Here is a 21606-nt window from a genome sequence, read left to right as displayed (position 1 = left end):
GGACTTTTTTTGCGTTCTTTTTTCAATTATGGATTAGTCAAAATTATCATAAATCGTCCATTTTTATTTGTAAGTAGTATTTGTCAAGCACTGACATGTTATAAAACAGTAAAAAGAACAGTGTTTTGAGGTTGGAACAAAAGGTAGAAAAAAAGATAAATAGAGTGGTAGATAAAAGTAGATAAAAGTAGATAAGGTAGATAAAGCATTTTGAAAGAAGAGAAAGACTGATCCTTTAAGACATCTGGAAAACAAAACAATACATGCGAGCACCAACACTTACAAAAGTTTCACAACTGAATGTCCACGTGTGCGTGCGTGCATGCATAAACATAAATATTAAAATAACTCCCACCTTATTTTAAGAAAATATATACATACATACATATATATCATGTAATTCCTAACAAACCATGTTCTGTAATTGTTCTACTAGTCAACACAACCCTCATCATAGGACACTACCCATATTATATATATATATATATATATAAACAAAGAAATGTAGAAATGTGTTACGATAAATAGGTATACAGGGGATCAGTGACTAAGAAAGAGAGTACCAGACATCAAGCCCTGGCCACCACTACATGCTGAATGCAGAGAGGGCGAGGTGCTGGGCGTTGTTCCTTGCATCGAAGTACGACGTGTCTGTCTCGTTTTCAGGTTGTGGGATAAAAGGCATCTTCTGATTGTGCAGGTTGTCCCAGTCCAAGCCCTCAAAGAAGGGGTGCCACCTCAGCTCTAAGAGGGGAAAAGGAAGAAAGAAAAAAAAGATGCACAGAACAATAAGGTCAACAACAGTTATTTATTTAAGTGTACTTTGCCTGTGATGTGTGATTTTGTGAGGTACAGGTAGTTCCACCTTTCAGGTCTGCACGTTTGGTCACATCCATGGTTAGCAGGATCTCTATGGCATCGCGGGCATTGTGGGAAATCTCCTCCTCGGCATCAGGCCAAGGGATGTCTAGGAGCACAAAATGCATGAAAAAATGAAGGCCTGTTTGTTTCACAGAACAACTGGAAACATTAAAAATGATCCTGCATTATTTTTAGAAAGTCTTGAAATTAAGAACTGATAATCATGTTGACAACAAGACTGACATCTAAGCTACGAGGCAGGTGTTATTGAACTGTGTATCTATTTTAAGGTTGTCCACAAACTAATTCAACTGTTGCATGGTGACAGATGAGCTAACTGATAAAACTCACCTCGGTTGAGAATGTTCTGGAAGACGAGCTGAGGGGTCTCGTCATTGAAAGGAGGGATCCCGGTGAGGAACTCAAACAGGCACACCCCAAGTGCCCACCAGTCCACCATTACCTCTGAACAGAGAGAACACAGTTACTAACACTGCACAACAGCCCGCTCACACATGACCAGCACGTTAGACTGTGAGCTCTGTTCTACTCTAAGGCCGTGGTAGCAGGGGGTAAGCGGCTATCAACGGGACATGGTCCTCTTCGGTGAGAGACAAAAGAGACATTTCGTTTTACAAGAAACAGTTTAACAGTATGGTTTGTGATTTATGGTTTTTGTGTGAAGGACCGAATCCAAATGAAGGTAACAGCCTGGGACGCTTGTGATGTCACAACATCAAAACAAGGGGTCCTTATTTCATTGACGGGCAACAAGAAAAACAAGGACAAATTTCGACACACATAAACTAAAGCTAATTTAATAACTTGGTCAAATCATTTTGCTAATTTAATGCCATGAGAAAGATCTTAAGCGCAAAATGGTTTGGTCAGCGCAATGCTCCCACACGCCACATGATGGCTTTAGTTTGTGCACGACAAACTTTGCTCGTTGTCCGTCAATGAAATAAGGGCCCGAGGGCCAGGAACATGAATAATACATTTTTGCCTCACAGTAATCATATGTTCATAGTTTTCAGCGCAAGGGTTATTGACAAAAAAAATGTATTGCATTTCTGCACCAGTTTAGACCGTCCCTGAAAAACCAGCTGAGGATCACTGAAGCGGTTAGAGCATGAGAGGTCGCAGAGTTCAAGAACAGCAGTGCCCAAACCTCATTGCTAAAATAAGCCCTGGCCTTTGCCCTGGGACAGAAGTCACTGCCAGCACATGCAGGAAAAAAAAAAATCCCCCAATTTACTCACGAAACCGGTTCTATGACAAACTTACCACGATTACCATTTCCTGAAACTCAAAAAGAGGGACTGTTAGATACTCTAATACTCTAAAACAAACAACCTTTTTTTGTCATACTAACAACTGTTCCAATTGGAGAAGAATGAGGCTCTCATTTTTGGACCAATGTCCATGACCTGGCTCTGCGTTCCTATTGCGCACAGCTCAGTTTTCACTGTGATTATAGTCTGGAAACTCTGTTCTCAAGATGGATGACTGGGCCATTCTGAGTGGCAGTGACCAGTGTCCAGTGTCCAGCGGGGGTGGTTAAGTGTGATCGAAGTGAAGTGTTTAGAGTGCAGTTACAACAATGTTGGCAGTGCTGGAGCCATACAAAGTGACACAAACAGTCGTAGCAACACTAGCCATCATTGAAGAATTTAAGCCAGAGCAACACAAATGTGTAAATGTATTCATCAAGGGCAAAGACATTGTTTATGAACTGCCAACGGGCTAATACATCAGCTTGCACTATTTCAGTAGGAAGTCCATAGTGGTCAATGCCGAGGCCAGACCCTATCTGTTCACAAAGTGGTCTGGTTATACCAGGCTTTATCTATTGGTAAAGAGTAATGGCTTTCTTCTCTTACCATGCGGTTTGCCCAAGAGCAGCTCGGGTGCTAGGTAATCCGGGGTGCCCAAAATCTGGGCCATCTGCACGGGCTCCGGACCCCTACGGACACTCTTGGGTGTCCTGAAGGGAGTATGTGCCATGGCCATTGGGGTCGGGGTCTAGAAACACAACAGAAGTTACACAAAAAGACACTAAGGCCAATCTCCTCTCTTCTACAATTTTCAGCATAAAATCATCTAAAAAAACACTTCAAATGTGTCTGACATTAACAGACATCTTGGTAAGGGAGGGCTCTTCCCAATCTTTTTCCAAGCTCCAACAGTTCGGGGTCCAAGTTAAATGTAGTGCTGTTTTGATCACTGTATTATTGCTACCAGATTTTTTTTTTACCGTGGCCGCTGTGGGGTTTAGAGGGTTAATAAACGTCTGACGTCTTATACTTAAGTTCTGGTTCTTCTGAAAATACCAATAAATAGCCTATGCCATTGCACTTTGCAGTGTGCGACTATGTGAGTTTCCACATGCAGCAACTGCTTGTGAGCTCCTACCAGGATAGAGCTGCTAAAGCTGGGCCTTTTCTTCTGCACGGGCGTCATGGCGGCGCTGTGGAAGGAGGCGAAGGCAGACGTGTCCATGGGCTCCGCGGTTGAGCCCAGGCTGAGGCGCGAGCAGCAGGAGAGGCTGGAGCGGTTGATGGAGCTGCAGTAGCTGCGGAAGGCCACCACGTTCCGCGGCCGCAGGAAGGAGGGCGAGTTGACACCTTTGCCAGGCTGGCCGGGGAGCCGCTGCTGGAACAGGAAGCTGCCAGACCCGTGTGCACGCCCGGAGGAGGCCCCCGCCTTTGGCACAGCAATCGGGCCAGAGGAGCGGGCGGCTGCCGGGGTGGAGGGGAAGCAGGCCGAGATGTCGTGGTCGTCCAGGTCCTCCAGCGACGAGGACAGGGCCTCTTTAGGGCTCTCAGCTAGAGGTGGCAGGGAGCCTATGATGGACGTGTCGTGGGCCGAGCCCTCGGAGTCCAAGCTCAGGCTCCTGTGGGCCTCCCGCGTCTCACTGAGTGAGGAGGAGAAGAATCTCAGCTCGGCTGCTGCGGTCTCATCACGCCTGGCCGCCACGGCAACCACCTCCTCCTCAGGGTCCTCCAGTTCACTAAGCAGGTTCTTGGTCACCACGGCTGGGGTGGACTGGGTCGGCCCAGGCCTCATTTGTCTCTGGCCTCCTGACCCGCCCTGGCGTTTTCCTAACCCCACGGTGGAGAAGACCCCTGTCAGACCCGTGCTGTACCTCCCGTCCTCCTCCCCAGGCACCTGCAAGCTGCGCTGGAAGTCTGAGTCCCCTCTCTTGGCCTGCAGTCCCATGGCATCAGGGCTCCGGTCCACTTCCTCAAAGTTCCGCTTAGCTGACTTTGTGGCAGCTTGTGTGGCCCCGTCCTGGCTAGGGAGTGGAGAGCAGATGGCACTTCGCCAAGGAACACTTCCTACTGGATTAGCAGAGCAGCAGTCCTCTTTGTCGAACTGGAGCCTCTTTCCTGCAGAGATATTGATTTTCCCTCCCTGGATCTGCTCTTCAGAGGCAAAGTCCAGTTGTCCTCTGAATGGATGTGCCCTGAGGTCCTGATTGTCAAGGGTCATCAGAGCATTGTCTCGCCCCGGGATTCGCATTGTGTTGTTCAGTTTCTCTAATGATGGCAAGGGAGCCACGATCTTCCCAGCAATGTTCAGTGGATCTTGACCTTCCAGAGGTGGTATGTTCTGACACTCCTAAGAATGCAGATGAAAGACCATTTATGAGGAGCATTTTAACCCTGATGCTTTTTAGAGTGTCCGTGGTGATCCAGGTAGAATTAATCAATCTAATTAGGCTACGTGTTTATTGAATTTAAATAGTAAGCAGCAACATGATATCTACACTATGAAAACACAAAAGTGGTAACATACCAAGTCTTCCCAAAGAGGGCTGATGCCGCTTTCAGAGTCTGTGGCAGAAGGGCAAAGGTATGACTGGTTGCTCCCAGTGCTCAGTGTCTCATGGCGTTGTCTGGACTTCATCAGCCTGGGGGTAAGGCACTTGGACAGCATTTCTGTTCTGAACATACCGCTAGTTCCTGAGATGCAAAAAGATATTTTACCCATCAATTTCAGTGAACAAATACATATGTTAGCACATCCATATGTTTATGTATATCCATATATACATCAGCGATATTAAGGTGCTGACGTAAGGATATCATTATGAAAGGCATGTTCAGATGATAGGTATGATAGGTAGCCATGCATCTGAGTATTCTGGTATTTCTGGCTGGATGTACCTGAGGCTCGGGCGGTGCAAATGGGGGAACTGAAGCTGTACCTCCTCCTCCTGGCGTGAGGGGAGCAGAGCGAGGTTTTGGGCCGCTCCAGCTTCCCGCACGTCTTAGGGCTGGCCGCAGCTGACAAGCTGCTGTGCCGTTTCCCTTCCATCGCTGGAGTGTTCTGATTGGTTAACAGAAAAATCAAGGGTGGAAATTGGGGGTGGGGTATGGTAGTGACACAAGCAGAGCACAATCCCACTGGAAGCCTCCTCTGAGCATCATATGCATTAAGAATGCTTCTGAATTGTATATTTTGAATAATTCCTTCAGTAACCAGGGCAATCCACAGTGCATATCTTATAAAGTGGTGGTTGTTACACTCACAAGTCCAAGGGAGCTGATCAGTGACAGCACTTGACCAGGCGTCCGAAAATAATCTTTGTTTGGCTTTGCTAAGGAAGGCGTGGTAAGGATATCCACTAAGCTTAGCTCTGAGGGGTGAAGAGAAAAAGACAGAATTTGAAATAAAACATGAATGATGTAAAGTAAATGTTTGATAATGTGTGACAGACTGAACCACGGACATTTCCACTATTCTCAAACAGTACAAATGCCTGTGTAGGCTTGGTTAACTTTGATGAGTTAAATGTCATTCAAATGCTGGTAGTGCAATCACTGGCATGTGTTGAAGCATGTGCCTTCCCCTAGACTAGAGAACACAACCAGGAAATATGCAGTCTGGGCAGTTTGTCAAGACTGTTTTGCATGTGTCGTACCTCTTTCCAGCTTAACCTTTGAGAGACCAAAGTCTGTAAGCTTGAGGTGCCCTTCATTAGAGATCAACATGTTGTCAGGTTTCAGGTCCCTGTGAATATGAAGACATTACAAACGTAGCCTACGTTTCAAACACCCAGCACAAAGTCAAATACCAGAAAGAGGTGGTGGAAGAAATGCAAATTGATCACTGACCTGTGAATTATTCCATGGCGATGAAGGTAATCCAAAGCAAGTGCGACCTCTGATATATACTTCAGTGACATGTCTTCATCGAAATATCCATAAATGTGAAGAAGTGACTTCACATCACCCCCAATCAGATATTCCATCACCTGTAATATAATGCTTGTCTTTTGCTTGGATTTTACTATGAAATACAAATATTAGCAAATACCTATTTCCACAAAATTGTCAATACTTTGCCACACTAACTTACCAAATATACTTTAGTGGCTGTTTGCAGAGAGTAGAACAACTGCACGACAAAAGGACTTTTGCTGAGGGCCAAAGCATCTCGCTCTGCCCTCATCTGCTCGGTCATGTTTTTATCGACCATGTCTGCCTTGCTTACGACCTGCAAATGTAGATCCAACGTAAAGAGAATAATTATTACACTAGGTATTACTACTGTCACGCGAACACACGCGATAGCTAGCTAGCCGTCCTGCATTGTCGATAGAGGTCAACAGTCGTTAACAGGTGAACTAGCTTAGCAGCGACGTTCACTTTATCTTACCTTTATTGCATACAACCTTGAGTTGCATTTCTTTCTTGCGAGATAGACCTTTCCAAAAGCTCCGCGACTGATAGGCTTCACCACAATGAAGTCTTCTATTGATGCAGGTTTGGGTACATCGACAGAGACATTAGGTGATAACTCTTTGTCAGGTTTTCCCCCGTCAAAATCCATGACTAGCTTGTTAGAGTATCTACACTAATAATGACAACCTGATTAGCACTTGTTAACAGAACTATTCTGGATATCTGCATTATAATATATGTATTAACGAATGTGTTATTCTCAACCACGCCTAGCAAAAGTAATCACAAACGACATTGCAGTCTTGACATAGGGCTGGGATGTTTTGAAAATTTGAAATGCCCTCTCGGTTTGGAGGGCCTACGTGACGTAAACAGTTGTCAAGTTGGTGCCTGCTGTGAATCTAAAGGGAGATCAAATATTTCAAATGTATCGTTGATATATATATTTTAAAAAACACATTTACTATTACGGCGTACACGGATATTCTATCCATTCTATATAGAGTGAAATACCTAACACATGATCTTCAGGCAGATCATTGGACAGCTAAACTTTAAACGTAGCTTCTCGACCCACATTAGCTTAGAAAGGCAAACAAATGCTCAAAGGGACAACTGTGTGCCACTAGGCCAAGTGCATGTTTTGATTACTTTTTCCACAGGAAGGTTGCCATGAAATAGGTTTATTCTCATGTCATAAACTCTCACATAATCGAGCTGCATTTTGATTTTGGATTAGGAGAAACAGTTATCAGTTATGTACCCAAAGGTACGGAAATGGTCCCTAAGATGATAATTACGGAATTTTGTTTAATATTAAAGGTTCAAAATCATTGTTAACAGCAACGGGTACGAAGTTTGAGGTACAAGAAAGAACATTTTGTGGAGGATTTAAAGTTGTCCTCCACCCCAACAAAAGATGATGTGAACTTTTACACACCACTAAATATATTATAGAACTATAGAGATATAGGAAATGTAAGCTTTTCATTTCAGTTGATAGAGACAGGAATCAGGTATATTTTGAAATTAAACTTGAAAGTCTGTGGTGAGCAGCTCGGTAACATCATTGCAGCACAGAGGTGTGTCCTAATGTGAGGGGGTTGGTTGGCCGGCCATGACAATTAATGATCATAACTAGGCTACTAGTATGTGATCGAATGTTATTTTCTTTAAATTGTCAATAGGATTAATGCCAATTACAAAAACTGTTATTTGGTTAAAAATGGCAGTAATTCAGTTGAATGTTTCTGTTTTTTGGTTCTGGTTTGAATTAACTGCTTAAATTATTTTGTTTATATTTGCCATAAATTCTGTTGAATTTGTATGTTTTCTGGTGCTGGTTTGAATTAAATGCTCAAGCAACTATAAGTGTCACTTAAATTTGTAACTATAGCATTTTTTATTTGCACAACATGACTTAAATCCTGAATTAAATGATTTTAGGAATCTTTTGTAAACATTATATATATTTTTTTTTTAGCTGAGATCTTGAAGATCTGAAAGACTATGTCAACATATAGTACGACTGAGAAAAATGATGGAGTGAAAAGTGTGCCAATCAACCCAGCTCTCCCTACATCAGTGTTAGAGTGATTGCTCATTTCACGAGTATGAAGGTGTTGGCATGTGTGGCAACATTATTTAGCATTGTTTTGTATGAAAGGTGCTATACAAATAAAGTTTTTATTATCATTATTATTATTATTATTATATTCCAACTCAGCTGAACAGTTGAAATGGGACCTACAGTGTAACAGCATGACGTAACAATATGTAGCATTCACGGAACCTCCTCCACCAAGGCGTTTGGTAACGTTAGCGTTAGTCGAGTTTGGTAATAGGGGAAAACAAAAGGGCAGAAGGTGGGGTGGGATCTAGATTTTGACAGGAACACATAGGGACTGCTTCCAATAATCCGGAGCGATGTTTTCCCTCCCTACAACTTTTCAGCCACAGGTAAATTATAAACCTTCTTTATCCAGCAAGCTAGCTCGCTAGTGGCAAAAAATCACGAACATATTAGCTAGCTAGCTATTTTTGCTAAGGCTTGAGGGGGGGCTTACTCAACCTTGTGTGAACAACAATCAGAACAGAAAACATGAGTAACATGGATTAGTGGACTAAATTGTGACTTTAAATAAACGGTTGGTATAAGAACCATATGTAGAGTGTAACATTAGCCGATTTGTGGCATGCTTTGAAGACAGCCGTCAGTATGTCGACTCCTCTATAGCTTTCAGGCTAAGTTGGCTAGTTAGCTAGCTAGGAAGCTAGCAGTGAAGTTCTACCTTGTTCGCCTAGCTAAGTTACCATCTTGACACTACAGAGGTTTTGCTTGGTAGGTAGCGTGTGTTCTAATACAGTCGCTACAATGGTTAGCCGAGGTTGTACAAACATTTAACCCCGAGAGGGCTTTGCTCAAGGTTTTCTATACATTCATTTGGGCTACCAAGAACGCAACGAGGCATTTTTTTTTTTACAGCGAACTCACCTCAACTAACGCTGTATTTATGAATGTTAACGTAAACGAGACTGAAAGCGAGCAAGCATAGCATCCAGTTTATGTGACAGCTAGCTAATGTTAGCATATTATGTATGGTACTGTAAATGAGCTTGTGTAACATTTTGAAGGGATGGGAAAGCACAAGCATTTTCTGTGTAATACTTTGTTTATTTCGTATTAAAACAGATGTCCCACGACCTCTCAACAACTGTATTCTATTTTAATATTAAATCTTTATTTGAAGTTTCGAAATCAAGATAGATAGGTAAATTCTAAGAGTTATGTTACTGTTAGGTGTCAGTTTGATCCCAGCGGTCGATTACAAAATCAGGTGCCTTATGTCATTGGGACACTTGACCAACAGCCAACATACACTGGCTGCTGCGGCCAACTCCTGCTTTGTACAATGGTTCAACGCTTAGTGTAAATGCAGGCAGAACATAATTAACTTTACACGGGTGTCCTATATTTATCTACATGCCTTCACATACGCATGGTATGGCTTGCCTTCTGGTTGTGAACTGGCGTTAGATTCGGAAAGCGTAGCTGACTTTGACTTTTTGGATTGATGCAATGTAATGATACGTCCTATCAACAGGACATTTGAATTGTTATCAGTTGGATATGCTTAACAGTAACTGATAATATCCTCACAGAGGAAGAATATCTGTTATCAGATCATTGCCAATTGATTGTGGTAGTAAGTTGTGTCAAGGATAATAATAGTTCATGGACCATGTTTTTTTTTTTAGGTCACGGTGCCACTGAGCCACCTTATCAATGCCCTTCATTCCATCAAAACCTCCGCCAGCTCTGCAGCCACAGCATCTGTGCAGACTCTGCAGAAGGAGCTCCCACAAGAGCAAGACCATCTGCTCAAAGAGGTAAGGCAACATAGAACATCTCCCAGTAGAATGTACCTCAATAAAGGGGCAGCTTTTATTTCATCAGTGGGAACATAAGCTTTGACCACAAATGTCCCTCATTCATCCTCTCAATTCTAAGGCACCATTACTATTCAGATCTTCCTGGATTTTATTTATTTATTTATTTCATTTTTATTTTCATTTTTATTTCATACTAGTGAGCTTCATTGGATGTTGTATGAAAAAAAAAATGCTTAATAATTCCACCAGTATATCACTGATCTGATTTGAGACCTCAGACAAGCTATTTTGGTTGTATGCTTCGATGTTCAGTAATATCATCAAGAGCGGTCTTTCATATTATTGATAGAAACTGGAAATGTGATAGTTATTTACAGCTGAAATCTGTTGGCATAGATCTTTACTGTTGATGAGAACTTCGCTGACCATTGGTATTACCACACAGGCTAAATGCCATAATTGTGTGAATTCATGACATTTTGTTTATTTGCTGCCGACTGCATCTAATGTTGTAAAAAAGATCTAGTCTATCCATGTATTTTGGCTGATCTTCTAGAGCATGTCATTCAGCTATGCAAGGTTAATGTGACCTCTTCTTTTGAATACAAAAATATATATCTTATCAAACTTCACATGTACGTTATGTCTTCAGGCCAAAGTGAGCTTACGGGAGCTGGGCTTGTCTGACCTATGCGTGGGTCACCTCGGGGAGCTGGTCAGTAGGCTCCTGCCCAGGTTGGAGCCAGGAGTAGGTCCAGTCCACTCTATCCCTCACCACTCTCCCAGCTGGAGAATATCACACACCTCCACTGAGTCTTTCTTCCATAACAAACATGGTAAGACTCCTTTTTTTTAAACCTTTTATACATATGAGTGTTGAATGAAGTATTGCTTTTCAAAAAAAAAAAAAAAAAAACTCAATCTGAAAAGCTTAATATTTCACATAGATGAGCTTAGTTCAGTCTGGAGTTCAGTCAGCTTCAGGAGACTATAGAAGAGACGCCTAGAAGAAATGCCCTCACTGCACTCATCTGTGTCTGTTCTCATTCTAGGGTTCTCTACCAGAGCAGTGGGGTTGTTCCGGCCCTCACCATTCCACAGACACAGTTCTAGTCCTCTACAGGCCATCTGCTCAGAGCTCCAACACTGGCCCGGTAACTTCTGTTACATTTAGAGCACACTAGGAACAGTTTGTTCAGGAAATGTGTTCATTTTGAAGAACATGTTCTAATGTGAAGCTTTTTGTTAAAGTGTAACTTGGCTTGGAGTATCTTTTGGACACTTTAAATGTTTAACATATTCTTAATGCTGGTCAGGTCTGCTTTTGTAAGTACAGCTTTGTATAAACCTGTTCTCCCAACGTCTGTCCATGCAGTGTGGGTCCAGCATCGCGGCTTCAAGACGCTGCGTAAAGCAGCAAGGCGTCAGCAGTCGGATGCTGAGGGCCAAGGCGAGGCAGAAAGCTACACTCCAAGCTTCATGAAGGTTAGTTGGACTGAGGTTGGCCCACAAGAAACAGCCAAGACTGTTATATGACCAGCTTCTTGATGAGTTTACACACACACACACACACACACACACACACACACACACACACACACACACACACACACATACACACACACTCTAAATGCAGTTCCCTGACCCTGACTGTACACACACAAACACACATGTACACTTCTTCAATCACTCACTCACTCACTCACTCGTATTACATCAGAGTTGGCTGTGGACCTGTTTCAAATCGTTTAACTGCCTGGGTGAGGCCAAACGGACCAGTCCTTCGCTCACATGGCAGAGTCTGTGTGTCTCATGACCACTCACCGGCAGCTCACTCACTAATCCCTTTGTTCCTGGTGTAACCTCTCGCCTTTCTTTTCCTCCTCCTTTCCCCCCTTTTACCTACTCCATCCCTCCTTTCTTCAATTCAATCTTTTCTCTCTGTTCTTTTCTTTTTGTCCTCCCCTTCGCTCTCTGGATCACAGGGTCTTTTGATGAAGGACAAAGGCCCACAGATTGACAGTATAGACGGCATGATGAAGAACAGGAATCTGTCTGGCAGTGATCAGGACGCCTTTAAGACTGGTTTCACAGAGGGCTTCATGAAGTCCATATCTATGACCCAAAGGACACAAGGCATGGCTCCCCTCACACGCTTGTCTTGTTACATGTTACTTGTTGCTTGTTGCATAAATGTAATTGCCAAATTCATGCCCCCCTACATGTTGTTAGTTAGTGGTGTGATAATGAATACATGGTCATCAGAACTGTAATCTGTAGCGGTGTTTCATTTTGTCCATTCCATACGGTTTGGTAATGTGCTTAGACAAGAAAATATCAATTTCTCTGAAATACCACAGGGTGATGCTACTGAGTCGAAGGGAACTAATGTTGAAAGGTATTGCTCAACTTCAACCTCACTCTCTCCCCTCACACTCTCGCTCTCTCTCTCTCTCTCTTTCTTTTTCTTTCTCTTTCTCTCCTCTCAATATCTCTCTCCCTCTCTCTCTCTCTCCCCCCCCCCTCTCTTTCTCTCTCTGTTTCTCTGTATATGATTTGGCAGAATCGCTAAGGAGAACGCGCTTGATCCTTCTGGTCCTTCTCCTGGTGGGCATCTATGGCTTGGCCAAAACCCCGTTCCTCTCAGGTAAAGGCTCCTTTTCTGATACTGGTTTGTGTCAGTTTTCATTCACTTTATCGTGTGTGCTGTAGATTTCTCAGATAAGCTTGGTCCATGCTCTATGAACCGATAGATTTCTGTGTGAGTGTTCAGACGGATACGTGCTTCAGTTATTTCAAGTTATATCTGCTATGGTTGGTTATCTTCTACTCTGTTAGATCGTCTTTATTATTCCAAATGTATTGCATCCTTGCCCTGGTTTGGGCCTTGGGCCTAATTTTGGGGATTCCCTGTTTCCTACAGTGCGCTTCCGCACTACGGCTGGCCTGGACTCAGCTGTAGACCCGGTCCAGGTAAAAAATGTGACATTCGAGCATGTGAAGGGCGTTGATGAGGCCAAGAGCGAGCTGCAGGAGGTGGTCGAGTTCCTCAGGAACCCCCAGAAGTTCACAGTTCTTGGCGGAAAGCTTCCCAAAGGTGAGAGCAGTCTGCCAAATAATGTCCCTGTATCTTCTTTTTTTTTCTGTTCATGGTGACCACTTACTCATCACAAAATGAGTAACATTTTTGTGTCTTAATTTGGAGTAAACATACAGACATTACCTAGCTACACTGAAATAATTATTAGTAATATTCAGATGTACTTGATTGATATTAAGGCTGTAATGAATTACTATTATGTATATAGAGCCTTGGTAATTGAAGTAAGTTTTCATCATTTTTATGGGAATCGTACAATTGTCTGTGTAATTAATTGTCAGTCATTAAATCTCACTCAGTGCCTCACGCTGTGTAATGGGGAAAACTTTAAAAGCTTGTCCCCTGGACTGTAGCCTTGTGATTGGTCATTAATAACTCCTCCCATCATGGGGCCATGTTTGTAGGTATCCTCCTGGTTGGCCCACCAGGCACAGGGAAGACGCTGCTGGCCAGGGCAGTGGCTGGAGAGGCTGATGTGCCCTTCTATTACGCCTCGGGCTCGGAGTTTGATGAGATGTTTGTAGGAGTGGGAGCCAGCCGCATCAGGAACCTCTTCAGTGAGTCTCTTTGGCATGGCATAATTACACATCTCACAGCTACATCAGAGTATTGTGCTACTTAAATATATACAGTATTGAATCCATGGCCTGAAGTTATACGTCATTGCAAATAAAGAGGAGCGATATGGCTTTTAGAAAACACAAGAATGTTTGGAAATTATTTCATGTCATCACGCCCCCCAGAAGTATTTGTAGCTCTTGGAACAAAACCACACTTCATCTTCACCTGCATCAGATATAAATACTGATATTTTACTCGCCATCAAGGAAGCCCGAATGTGATTACAGTTTTTTGTTAAATTCTTGTGTCAAATAACTATCTACAGAAGCACTAAATCAGCATCATATTTCCATTGTTCATTTTCCTCAGAGGAGGCCAAGGCCAATGCCCCATGTGTCATCTTCATTGACGAGCTGGACAGTGTGGGTGGGAAAAGAATAGAGTCGCCCATGCACCCCTACTCTAGACAGACCATCAACCAGCTGCTAGCAGAGATGGATGGGTAGGTACCCCACTTCAGTGTGTTCTGTCAGTTGTTGGTGATAGATTTCAGAATAATGCTTCTACTCACTCAGTCAAGCTGTTGTATTGCCAGCAATGGGCAGTTGAGCTACAAGAGAATGTTGCTTGTCTAGATAAATGGTCATGTTTGAGATGTTGGTGTGGTCTGAGGTCGGTTTTTGATTTTCATCTTTTGTTTATTTACAGGTTTAAGCCAAATGAAGGGGTCATTGTCATCGGCGCCACAAACTTTGCTGAGGCTTTAGATAAGTAAGTTTCAAAGACGAATGTGATTCTTCCACAGCTCTGTCTATCTGGGTTGGCCAAAGTAGTAAGGATATCTCTGATTCTTTGCCAACTCTTATAGGCTTACTGGGTCAGTCTCCCTGAGTTGGATTTAGATGTGAATTCACACATAAAAGTTCTGTCACATGGGGATTAAGAGCAACTAAACTAGACCTTGTAATTGGGGTGAATTCCATTGTCCAAATCAACCCGTATTCACCTGACCGCTAAGAGTGCTAACGTTCTAGTCGCCCAACCACGAAAGTTTTTATAGATTGTAAAGCTGACACGCGTGGTTTTCCTGGGTTGTTCTGCAGTGCCTTGGTCCGTCCAGGAAGATTTGACATGCAGGTGACTGTCCCTCGCCCAGATGTGAAGGGCCGCACAGAGATCCTCAAATGGTACCTGAAGAAAATCAAAATGGATGAAGGTATGGCTGTAAAATGATCAAACACACAAATCTTCATCATCAATCATGTATCATATTTATATAGGTTTTCTGGTGGTGCTGTGTATTATTGAATGGGTTTTGAATTGAAACATTTCTTTACTTTCACTCTGATGTAAAGGTGCCAATCTTGTGTAACCATTGAGTTGACTTCTTGTCAGAGAGTGGTGGACACACACATGTCTTTTAGATGATTTATTCAAGATATGACTGAGAATACACAGAATTGTTTGAATAGTTGACCTTAACATCTTAAACACATAACTAACTACTAAGGGACAACTAAGAGAACTAAATCAGAGCTAAGTACATTTACTGTTATATTTGTAACACTTCCACTGTTATTGCTTATAAGTGTTCACAAGCCAAAATCAGCTTCTTAACTCCATTTAACATCTGTACCCTTGAATGACAGTGACATAATGGTAAAACTTGGTCACCCTTGACTCTTTCTTCCAGCTGTTGATGCAGGAATCATCGCCAGGGGTACCGTGGGCTTCACCGGGGCTGAGCTAGAGAACCTGGTCAACCAGGCGGCTCTCAAGGCTGCCATCGATGGTAAAGACGTGGTGACCATGAAGGATCTGGAGTTCGCCAAGGACAAGATCCTCATGGGTGAGTGTCTCCCCTCCCAGGGGCGGAGATCCCATTTCATTGTAGGGGGGGACAATACATGGTCAAATTTCAGAGAGTAATTCCGGGGGGGGGGGGGACATGAAAAAGTTGCTTTCACGAGAGCTAGCATAAACTGCTAAATACCGAATTCTCTTATCACATTTACAAACAGAAATTCGAAGTCATTTTAGAACACGAAATGTTTATTATATTTAAGAGAACTTGATGCTCAAAATAAGTTATAAAACAGCTCACGGACACTTTGACAGGGAATCGAACTAGTAACCTCCTGATTATAATACAACTTCTCTACCCCCTGTCCCACTGCCACCCCACGACGTAATTCCAGCATAGTTAATGGACCGCAGGAAAAGATGACGTTAATTTACCTTCAGATTATTTAACAAATCTGGAGAGGCACTGAGATGTAGACCTACGTTTATTAACTAGCATGAACCTGCCCCTGACAGGACAGTGTCTAGACTGTCTAGCTAGCTATCTTAACGGTGTTAATTACCGGCATGCGTGTGTTAATCGGCAAACGTTCACGTTGTCATGCCAATCCATTAATAAACTTATGTATACTTGTGCATATCGATTGGAACTTCGTAAATGAAGTTTAGAAAAAAAACTTCTTCTTTACATGTTCTTACTGCGTTCGAGAATGAGGTAAATCTCTTTAGATATCGTGTATCATAGCGGCAGCGACAGGGGACAGAGGAGGAAACAGTCTGACAATCTGACCGTCTAGGCTACTGGGCTGATTAATTGAAACACGGAGCTGCCGGTAGCCCTGATCGTTGGAAACAGCATGTGAACCAACCCACTTTGAGGAATAGGGGGAATATGATTTTTCAACACTTAAAAAACACATTGTTTTACGTCTATAATTAGCACCGCTTGTGTCGTCGTATTTTTATTTCATATAACTATATTTTTCAAAAAATCTTGTTTTTGTTTCCAATGATTGTTGGGGGGGACAACTTTATGGTAGGGGGGGACACGTCCCCCCCGCGATCTCCGCCTATGTCCGCTCCCATATACCCCCGCCCCACTCCAAATTCCATCACCTTTCCCCCCCTCTCCTACTCTTCCCAGGAGTCATAGGAGTGAGCTTAAAGCCAGTACCTTCTTGTTTCCTTCTCCCTTAACCTATATTTGCTACTTCCATATGCAATGGACAGGCCCCGAGCGCAGGAGTGTGGATATTGACAAGAAGAACAAGACCATCACTGCCTACCATGAGTCTGGACATGCCATTGTGGCCTACTACACCAAAGATGCTATGCCCATCAACAAAGCTACCATCATGCCCCGCGGGCCTACCCTGGGTCATGTGCGTACCCAGTCTTTCAAAATGGCATAATTTTTACAATTTCCTTTTTATTCATACAAAGTACATTCATGGATGGAAGTTTACTGCTAATGTGGTCTTAACCAAATTTCCCTTTACATGTTATGGCCAGTAGATAAATAGGATTACACTCAGTATGACGATTCACCCTCAGATTGTAGTTTCATATTCATTTTAAATATCCCCCACACTAAATGTTGCTATTTCATCGATCATTGTGTGTAAACCGTTGCCATGGTGATCGCAGGTGTCCATGCTGCCTGAGAATGACCGCTGGAGCGAGACCCGAGCCCAGCTCCTGGCCCAGATGGACGTCAGCATGGGGGGCCGTGTGGCAGAGGAGCTCGTATTCGGAGATGATGAGGTCACCACAGGTGAATGGCCAAAATACTTCTTATTGCCCGCTCTCTCTTCTCCCTCTATCCCCTTTTTTCAACTGTCTCTCCACATGTGTGTGATGGCGATATATTTTTTTGGAGTTGATCTCCTCTAAAACAACTTTTTTTTCACAGGTGCATCAAGTGACTTTGATGGAGCCACCAAAATAGCCAAGATGATGGTGACTCGTTTTGGGATGAGCAGCAAGGTAACACCTGTGGCATTCTTGCTTAATATGTGTATCGGTTCTGTTAGCGTAGCCTCAGTCAGTCTCACAAGGAAGAGCAGTTAATTGGCAGTCAGGTCCCTCATAACCTCTGGGGTGTCAGGTTGGGTAATGGAGCAGCCCAAAGAAAAGTGAGCCTATTTCAGCTAACAGTGGATCTTCTGCAGGAAGCCTCAGTTGTGGTGAAGTGCCACTCTCAGAGCTGTGCACGTGGTGCAGAGTACTGCAGAACATTCCAGACTTAAGTCCCGGCACCCCTGCTCCTAATCCTTTCCCCTCCAGCTACGTACAGCCTGAAACATTTGACGTTAACTATTTTCATTCAATGTTCATGGAGTCAGCCATCTCCTCCTTGGAGCAAGTCTTCCTATAGTCTACAACTATTTTGCAGACAGCCTCATATGATGATTTATAACAGCCATTAAAGTTACACTATGCAACAATTTGACACTTTTTGAGGCATGGTTTTATAGGCAACTAGTTTAGGTACCATCCTCAAATTAATTTTGATAGCATATGGTCATGTGAAGGACAGATAAACACCTGTGGCTTTCCCACTAGCCATCCAGGATATGTCCTATGTAGTTCTGTGTTTCCTGGCTGGAACACCTTGCAAAAATGGAAGAAAAGCTTTCACAGCATGACATTGCCAGCTATACTGCCAAAAGACACCAGTTAATGTGTTGGCAAACTTCTATCAGTGTCAACTGGGCTGTTGGTGGTGTTTGCAAGGTTTTTGCATGCCTTTTAGGTAGAAAGCTTGCTAGTTTTGGAACAGAACTCCTTATTGCTGCTTTAAGAAGTAGAGAAAAGGGCTGCCTATCATTAGCTGTGGTGCTAAGCTTCTCAGCCTGCCCTCCTTGGCCAGCTTCTGAGCCTGCTGGTTGTATAAGTGATCTGGTACGACTTCTCATTGTTCTGCCGGCCTTTTTCAGCTGGGGGTGATGACCTACAATGACGTCACAAAGCAGAGTCCAGAGACACAGGCTGCCGTGGAACAGGAAGTCAGGGTGCTGCTGGAGGTGAGTGGGCTGTGCCATATACATCACCACTGAAGACCAGAAAATACGTTAGTTTATAACATTTTAAATATTTAATGAGAGGTAGTGCTTTATGTAATCTTTATCAGTTAACATTACCTTTTGAAATCTGTAGTATGGTTTAATCCTCTCATTTATATAAGTAACATGTTTTATTGTCTTGAAGTATAGTTTTAGTGCCATGCTGTTCTTGAGTCTGAACAATGCTGAAAAAAAGCACTCATTTTCTTTTGTCACAGGACTCATATGAACGTGCTAAGAACCTCTTGAAGAAATATAACAAAGAGCACCAGAAGCTGGCCGATGCCCTGTTGGCCTATGAGACACTGGATGCCAAGGAGATTCGGCTGGTGTTGGAGGGCAAGGCCCTAGACCCCAGATGATGCCACCTGCCCAAAAGACTGATAGTAATGCCCCATGTGTAAATATCTTTCTGTGTTATTGCGCAGAAAGAATCTCTTGTTTTTTTTTTTTTTTGGTTTGTTTGTTTTTTTTATTATATATAAACCCACTTTCAGACCAACCTCCCCCTGTACTGGATTTTTTTTTTTTTTTTAGCCCAGATGTAGCCGATTGAGTCGCCCCAAATTGGTCATTACCATTGGTTCTTTTTAGTAATTGTCTTTTTTTTTTTATTTTTTTTTTTATCAGGGCGTTCAGGTGTGTATAACCTCCCCAGATGTCAAACCTACATGGTGAGACGCTGTGTAAAGGAAGGCAGTGGACACTTGTTCTCACTCTGTAGTCTGAGATATACCTTCGTAAAGAATCCCATCACGTAATAATGTTTTACATTGTAACAGTCGAGGGGAATAATCTTTAGTTGCAAAGCAACTAGTACTGTATATCACCTCAAATAGCCTTTCTGTGATCAGGATATTTGGAGACTTGGGATTAGCTCTCCACTTTTTTTTGCAGCTCTGAGAAAATAAAAACTGTTGATGGAAGGCAAATATAGTGAGTTCCTAATGCAGTGTCTCTTTCGTGACTTCATAATGTCAGTATTCTTGCATTGCATCTTTTTTTTCCCCTCTGCATCATGTAGGGTTGGAGTGATCAGTCTGTTCATTGTAAATTCTAGTTTTTTTTTGTTTGTCTTCTAGTAGTTGGATAGGGTTGACTTCCTTCTCCGCCTGAATTAGAACTTTCATTCTTGCATTCAAATATAGATGACTGTAACGATTTTATCCATTTAAGTTATTTATTCAGATGAAGCCAGCCGGCTCCATCTTCTCTCCATTGAAGTTATGCTTGAATAAATATGTAAGAGAGGAAAAAAAAACAAGTCAATGTATATAAGTGTGCGTATATGAATGTTCACCGATAATGTTCACCCTACCCAGGTCTGTTTCTGAAATCAGAAAAAAAGATCTAGGCTGTGGAAACATAAATAAAGGCCTCCTTAACTTTTTGTCGAGTGTCATTTTATCAAATACGTGATGATATCTCATAGGTTATATATTTTGTTCTTTCCAGCAAACTTTTAAGGCTTCTGAAAGGGTTTTTGAGAGGATTAACTGCCACAGAATCAGTGCTTTCAAAACACACTGTAGCTCAATAGGTGATAGGGAAATATGAAACTCTGACTTTAATCAAGTACACTGCTCTAAGAAATTAAAGGAACACTTTGAAAACACATCAGATCTCAATGTGAACATCTTTTGATGGAAATAAAAGTTTTCAGCCTACAGAGGGCTTAATTGTATAGACACCCCGAAAATCAAAGTGAAAGAATGATGTGGCAGGCTAGTCCATTTTGCCTAAATTCAATTTCTGCAACTCAAAATGCTTCTTATTATCTTGTGTGTTCCCCGCGTGCTTGTATGCATGCTTGACAACATCGCGACATGCTCCTAATGAGATGACGGATGGTGTCTTGTGGGTTGTCCTCCCAGATCTGTCTAAGGGCATCAGTGAGCTCCTGTAAAGTCTGAGGAGCAACCTGACGGCGTCTGATAACATAATGTCCCAGAGGTGTTCTATCGGGTTTAGGTCAGGTGATCGTGAGGGCCATTCAATTGTATCAATTCCTTCATCCTCCAGGTACTGCCTGCATACCCTTGCCACATGAGGCCGGGCATTGTCGTGCATCAGGAGGAACCCAGGACCTACTGCACCAGGGTAGGGTCTGACCATGGATTCAAGGATTTCATCCCGATACCTAATGGCAGTCAGACTGCCGTTCTCTAGCCTGTAGAGGTCTGTGCGTCCCTCCATGGATATGCCTCCTCAGACCATCACTGACCCACCACCAAACCGGTCATGCTGAACGATGTTGCAGGCAGCATAGCGTCCTCCTTGGCTTCTCCAGACCCTTTCACGTCTATCACAGGTGCTCAGGGTGAACCTGCTCTCATCTGTGAAAAGCACAGGGCACCAGTGGCGGACATGCCAATTCTGGTGTTCTATAGCAAATGCAAATCGAGCTCCACGGTGCTGGGCAGTGACCACAGGGCACACTACAGGACGTCGCGCCCTGAGGCCACCCTCTTGTTTGGGCAGAGACATTCACACCAGTGGCCTGCTGGAGGTCATTCTGTAGGGCTCGGGCAGTGCTCAACCTGTTCCTCCTTGCACAAAACAGCAGATATCGATCCTGCTGATGGGTTGAGGACTTTCTACGGCCTTGTCCAGCTCTCCTAGAGTAACTGCCTGTCTCCTGGAATCTCCTCTATGTTATGGAGATTGTGCTGGGAGACACATCAAAACTCCTTGCAACGGCACGCGTGGATGTGCCTTCCTGGAGGAGTTGGACAATCTGTGCAACTTCTGTAGGGTTAAGAAATCGCCTCATGCTCCCAGTAGTGATAATGACTCTAGCTAAAGCCATCACTAGTGGAAAACCAGTCAAAGAGATCAAGAGGGAGAAACTTGAAATGGCCTCCACATGCAAAACCAGTCCTGTTTTGGGGGTTGTCTCATTGTTGCCCCTCTAGTGCACCTGTTGTTAATTCCATCGACACCAATGCAGCTGAAACTGATCAACAACCCCCTCTGCTACTTAACTGACCAGATCATTATCAGAAAAGTGCAATTGAATTCATGCCATACCCTGATAAAAAGGTGTTCCTTTAATTTTTTTGAGCAGTGTATGAATGTATTAATCAAGTGCCTTGTATTAATAATTACCTTGTATGGATCATGTGCTTAT

The 21606-nt window shown here is 43.1% G+C and overlaps 2 protein-coding genes across 2 annotated transcripts; one reads left to right on the top strand and one right to left on the bottom strand.

Moving 5' to 3' along the window:
• Positions 1 to 79: 79 nt before the first annotated feature.
• mastl (microtubule associated serine/threonine kinase-like) lies at positions 80 to 6886 on the bottom strand. The gene is made up of 12 exons (XM_031583758.2): positions 6529 to 6886; positions 6229 to 6366; positions 5985 to 6124; positions 5792 to 5880; positions 5400 to 5506; positions 5034 to 5196; positions 4663 to 4829; positions 3277 to 4485; positions 2745 to 2886; positions 1213 to 1326; positions 866 to 967; positions 80 to 744 (listed from the first exon to the last, which is right to left on the bottom strand). The coding sequence occupies exons 1-12, from the start codon at positions 6700 to 6702 to the stop codon at positions 587 to 589; spliced, it is 2703 nt and encodes a 900-aa protein (XP_031439618.1). The 5' UTR covers positions 6703 to 6886; the 3' UTR covers positions 80 to 586.
• A 1435-nt stretch (positions 6887 to 8321) lies between these two features.
• LOC105889365 (ATP-dependent zinc metalloprotease YME1L1) lies at positions 8322 to 19866 on the top strand. The gene is made up of 18 exons (XM_031583992.2): positions 8322 to 8513; positions 9813 to 9944; positions 10600 to 10783; positions 11000 to 11101; positions 11323 to 11432; positions 11933 to 12083; positions 12511 to 12594; positions 12871 to 13044; positions 13452 to 13604; positions 13978 to 14110; positions 14317 to 14379; positions 14712 to 14824; positions 15302 to 15457; positions 16642 to 16793; positions 17059 to 17185; positions 17324 to 17397; positions 18351 to 18437; positions 18695 to 19866. The coding sequence occupies exons 1-18, from the start codon at positions 8481 to 8483 to the stop codon at positions 18836 to 18838; spliced, it is 2172 nt and encodes a 723-aa protein (XP_031439852.1). The 5' UTR covers positions 8322 to 8480; the 3' UTR covers positions 18839 to 19866.
• Positions 19867 to 21606: the final 1740 nt, after the last annotated feature.

This window comes from Clupea harengus, chromosome 17, assembly GCF_900700415.2.
Source record: "Clupea harengus chromosome 17, Ch_v2.0.2, whole genome shotgun sequence".
Classification (NCBI taxonomy): domain Eukaryota; kingdom Metazoa; phylum Chordata; class Actinopteri; order Clupeiformes; family Clupeidae; genus Clupea; species Clupea harengus.
This window is presented reverse-complemented; position numbering and strand designations above follow the sequence as displayed.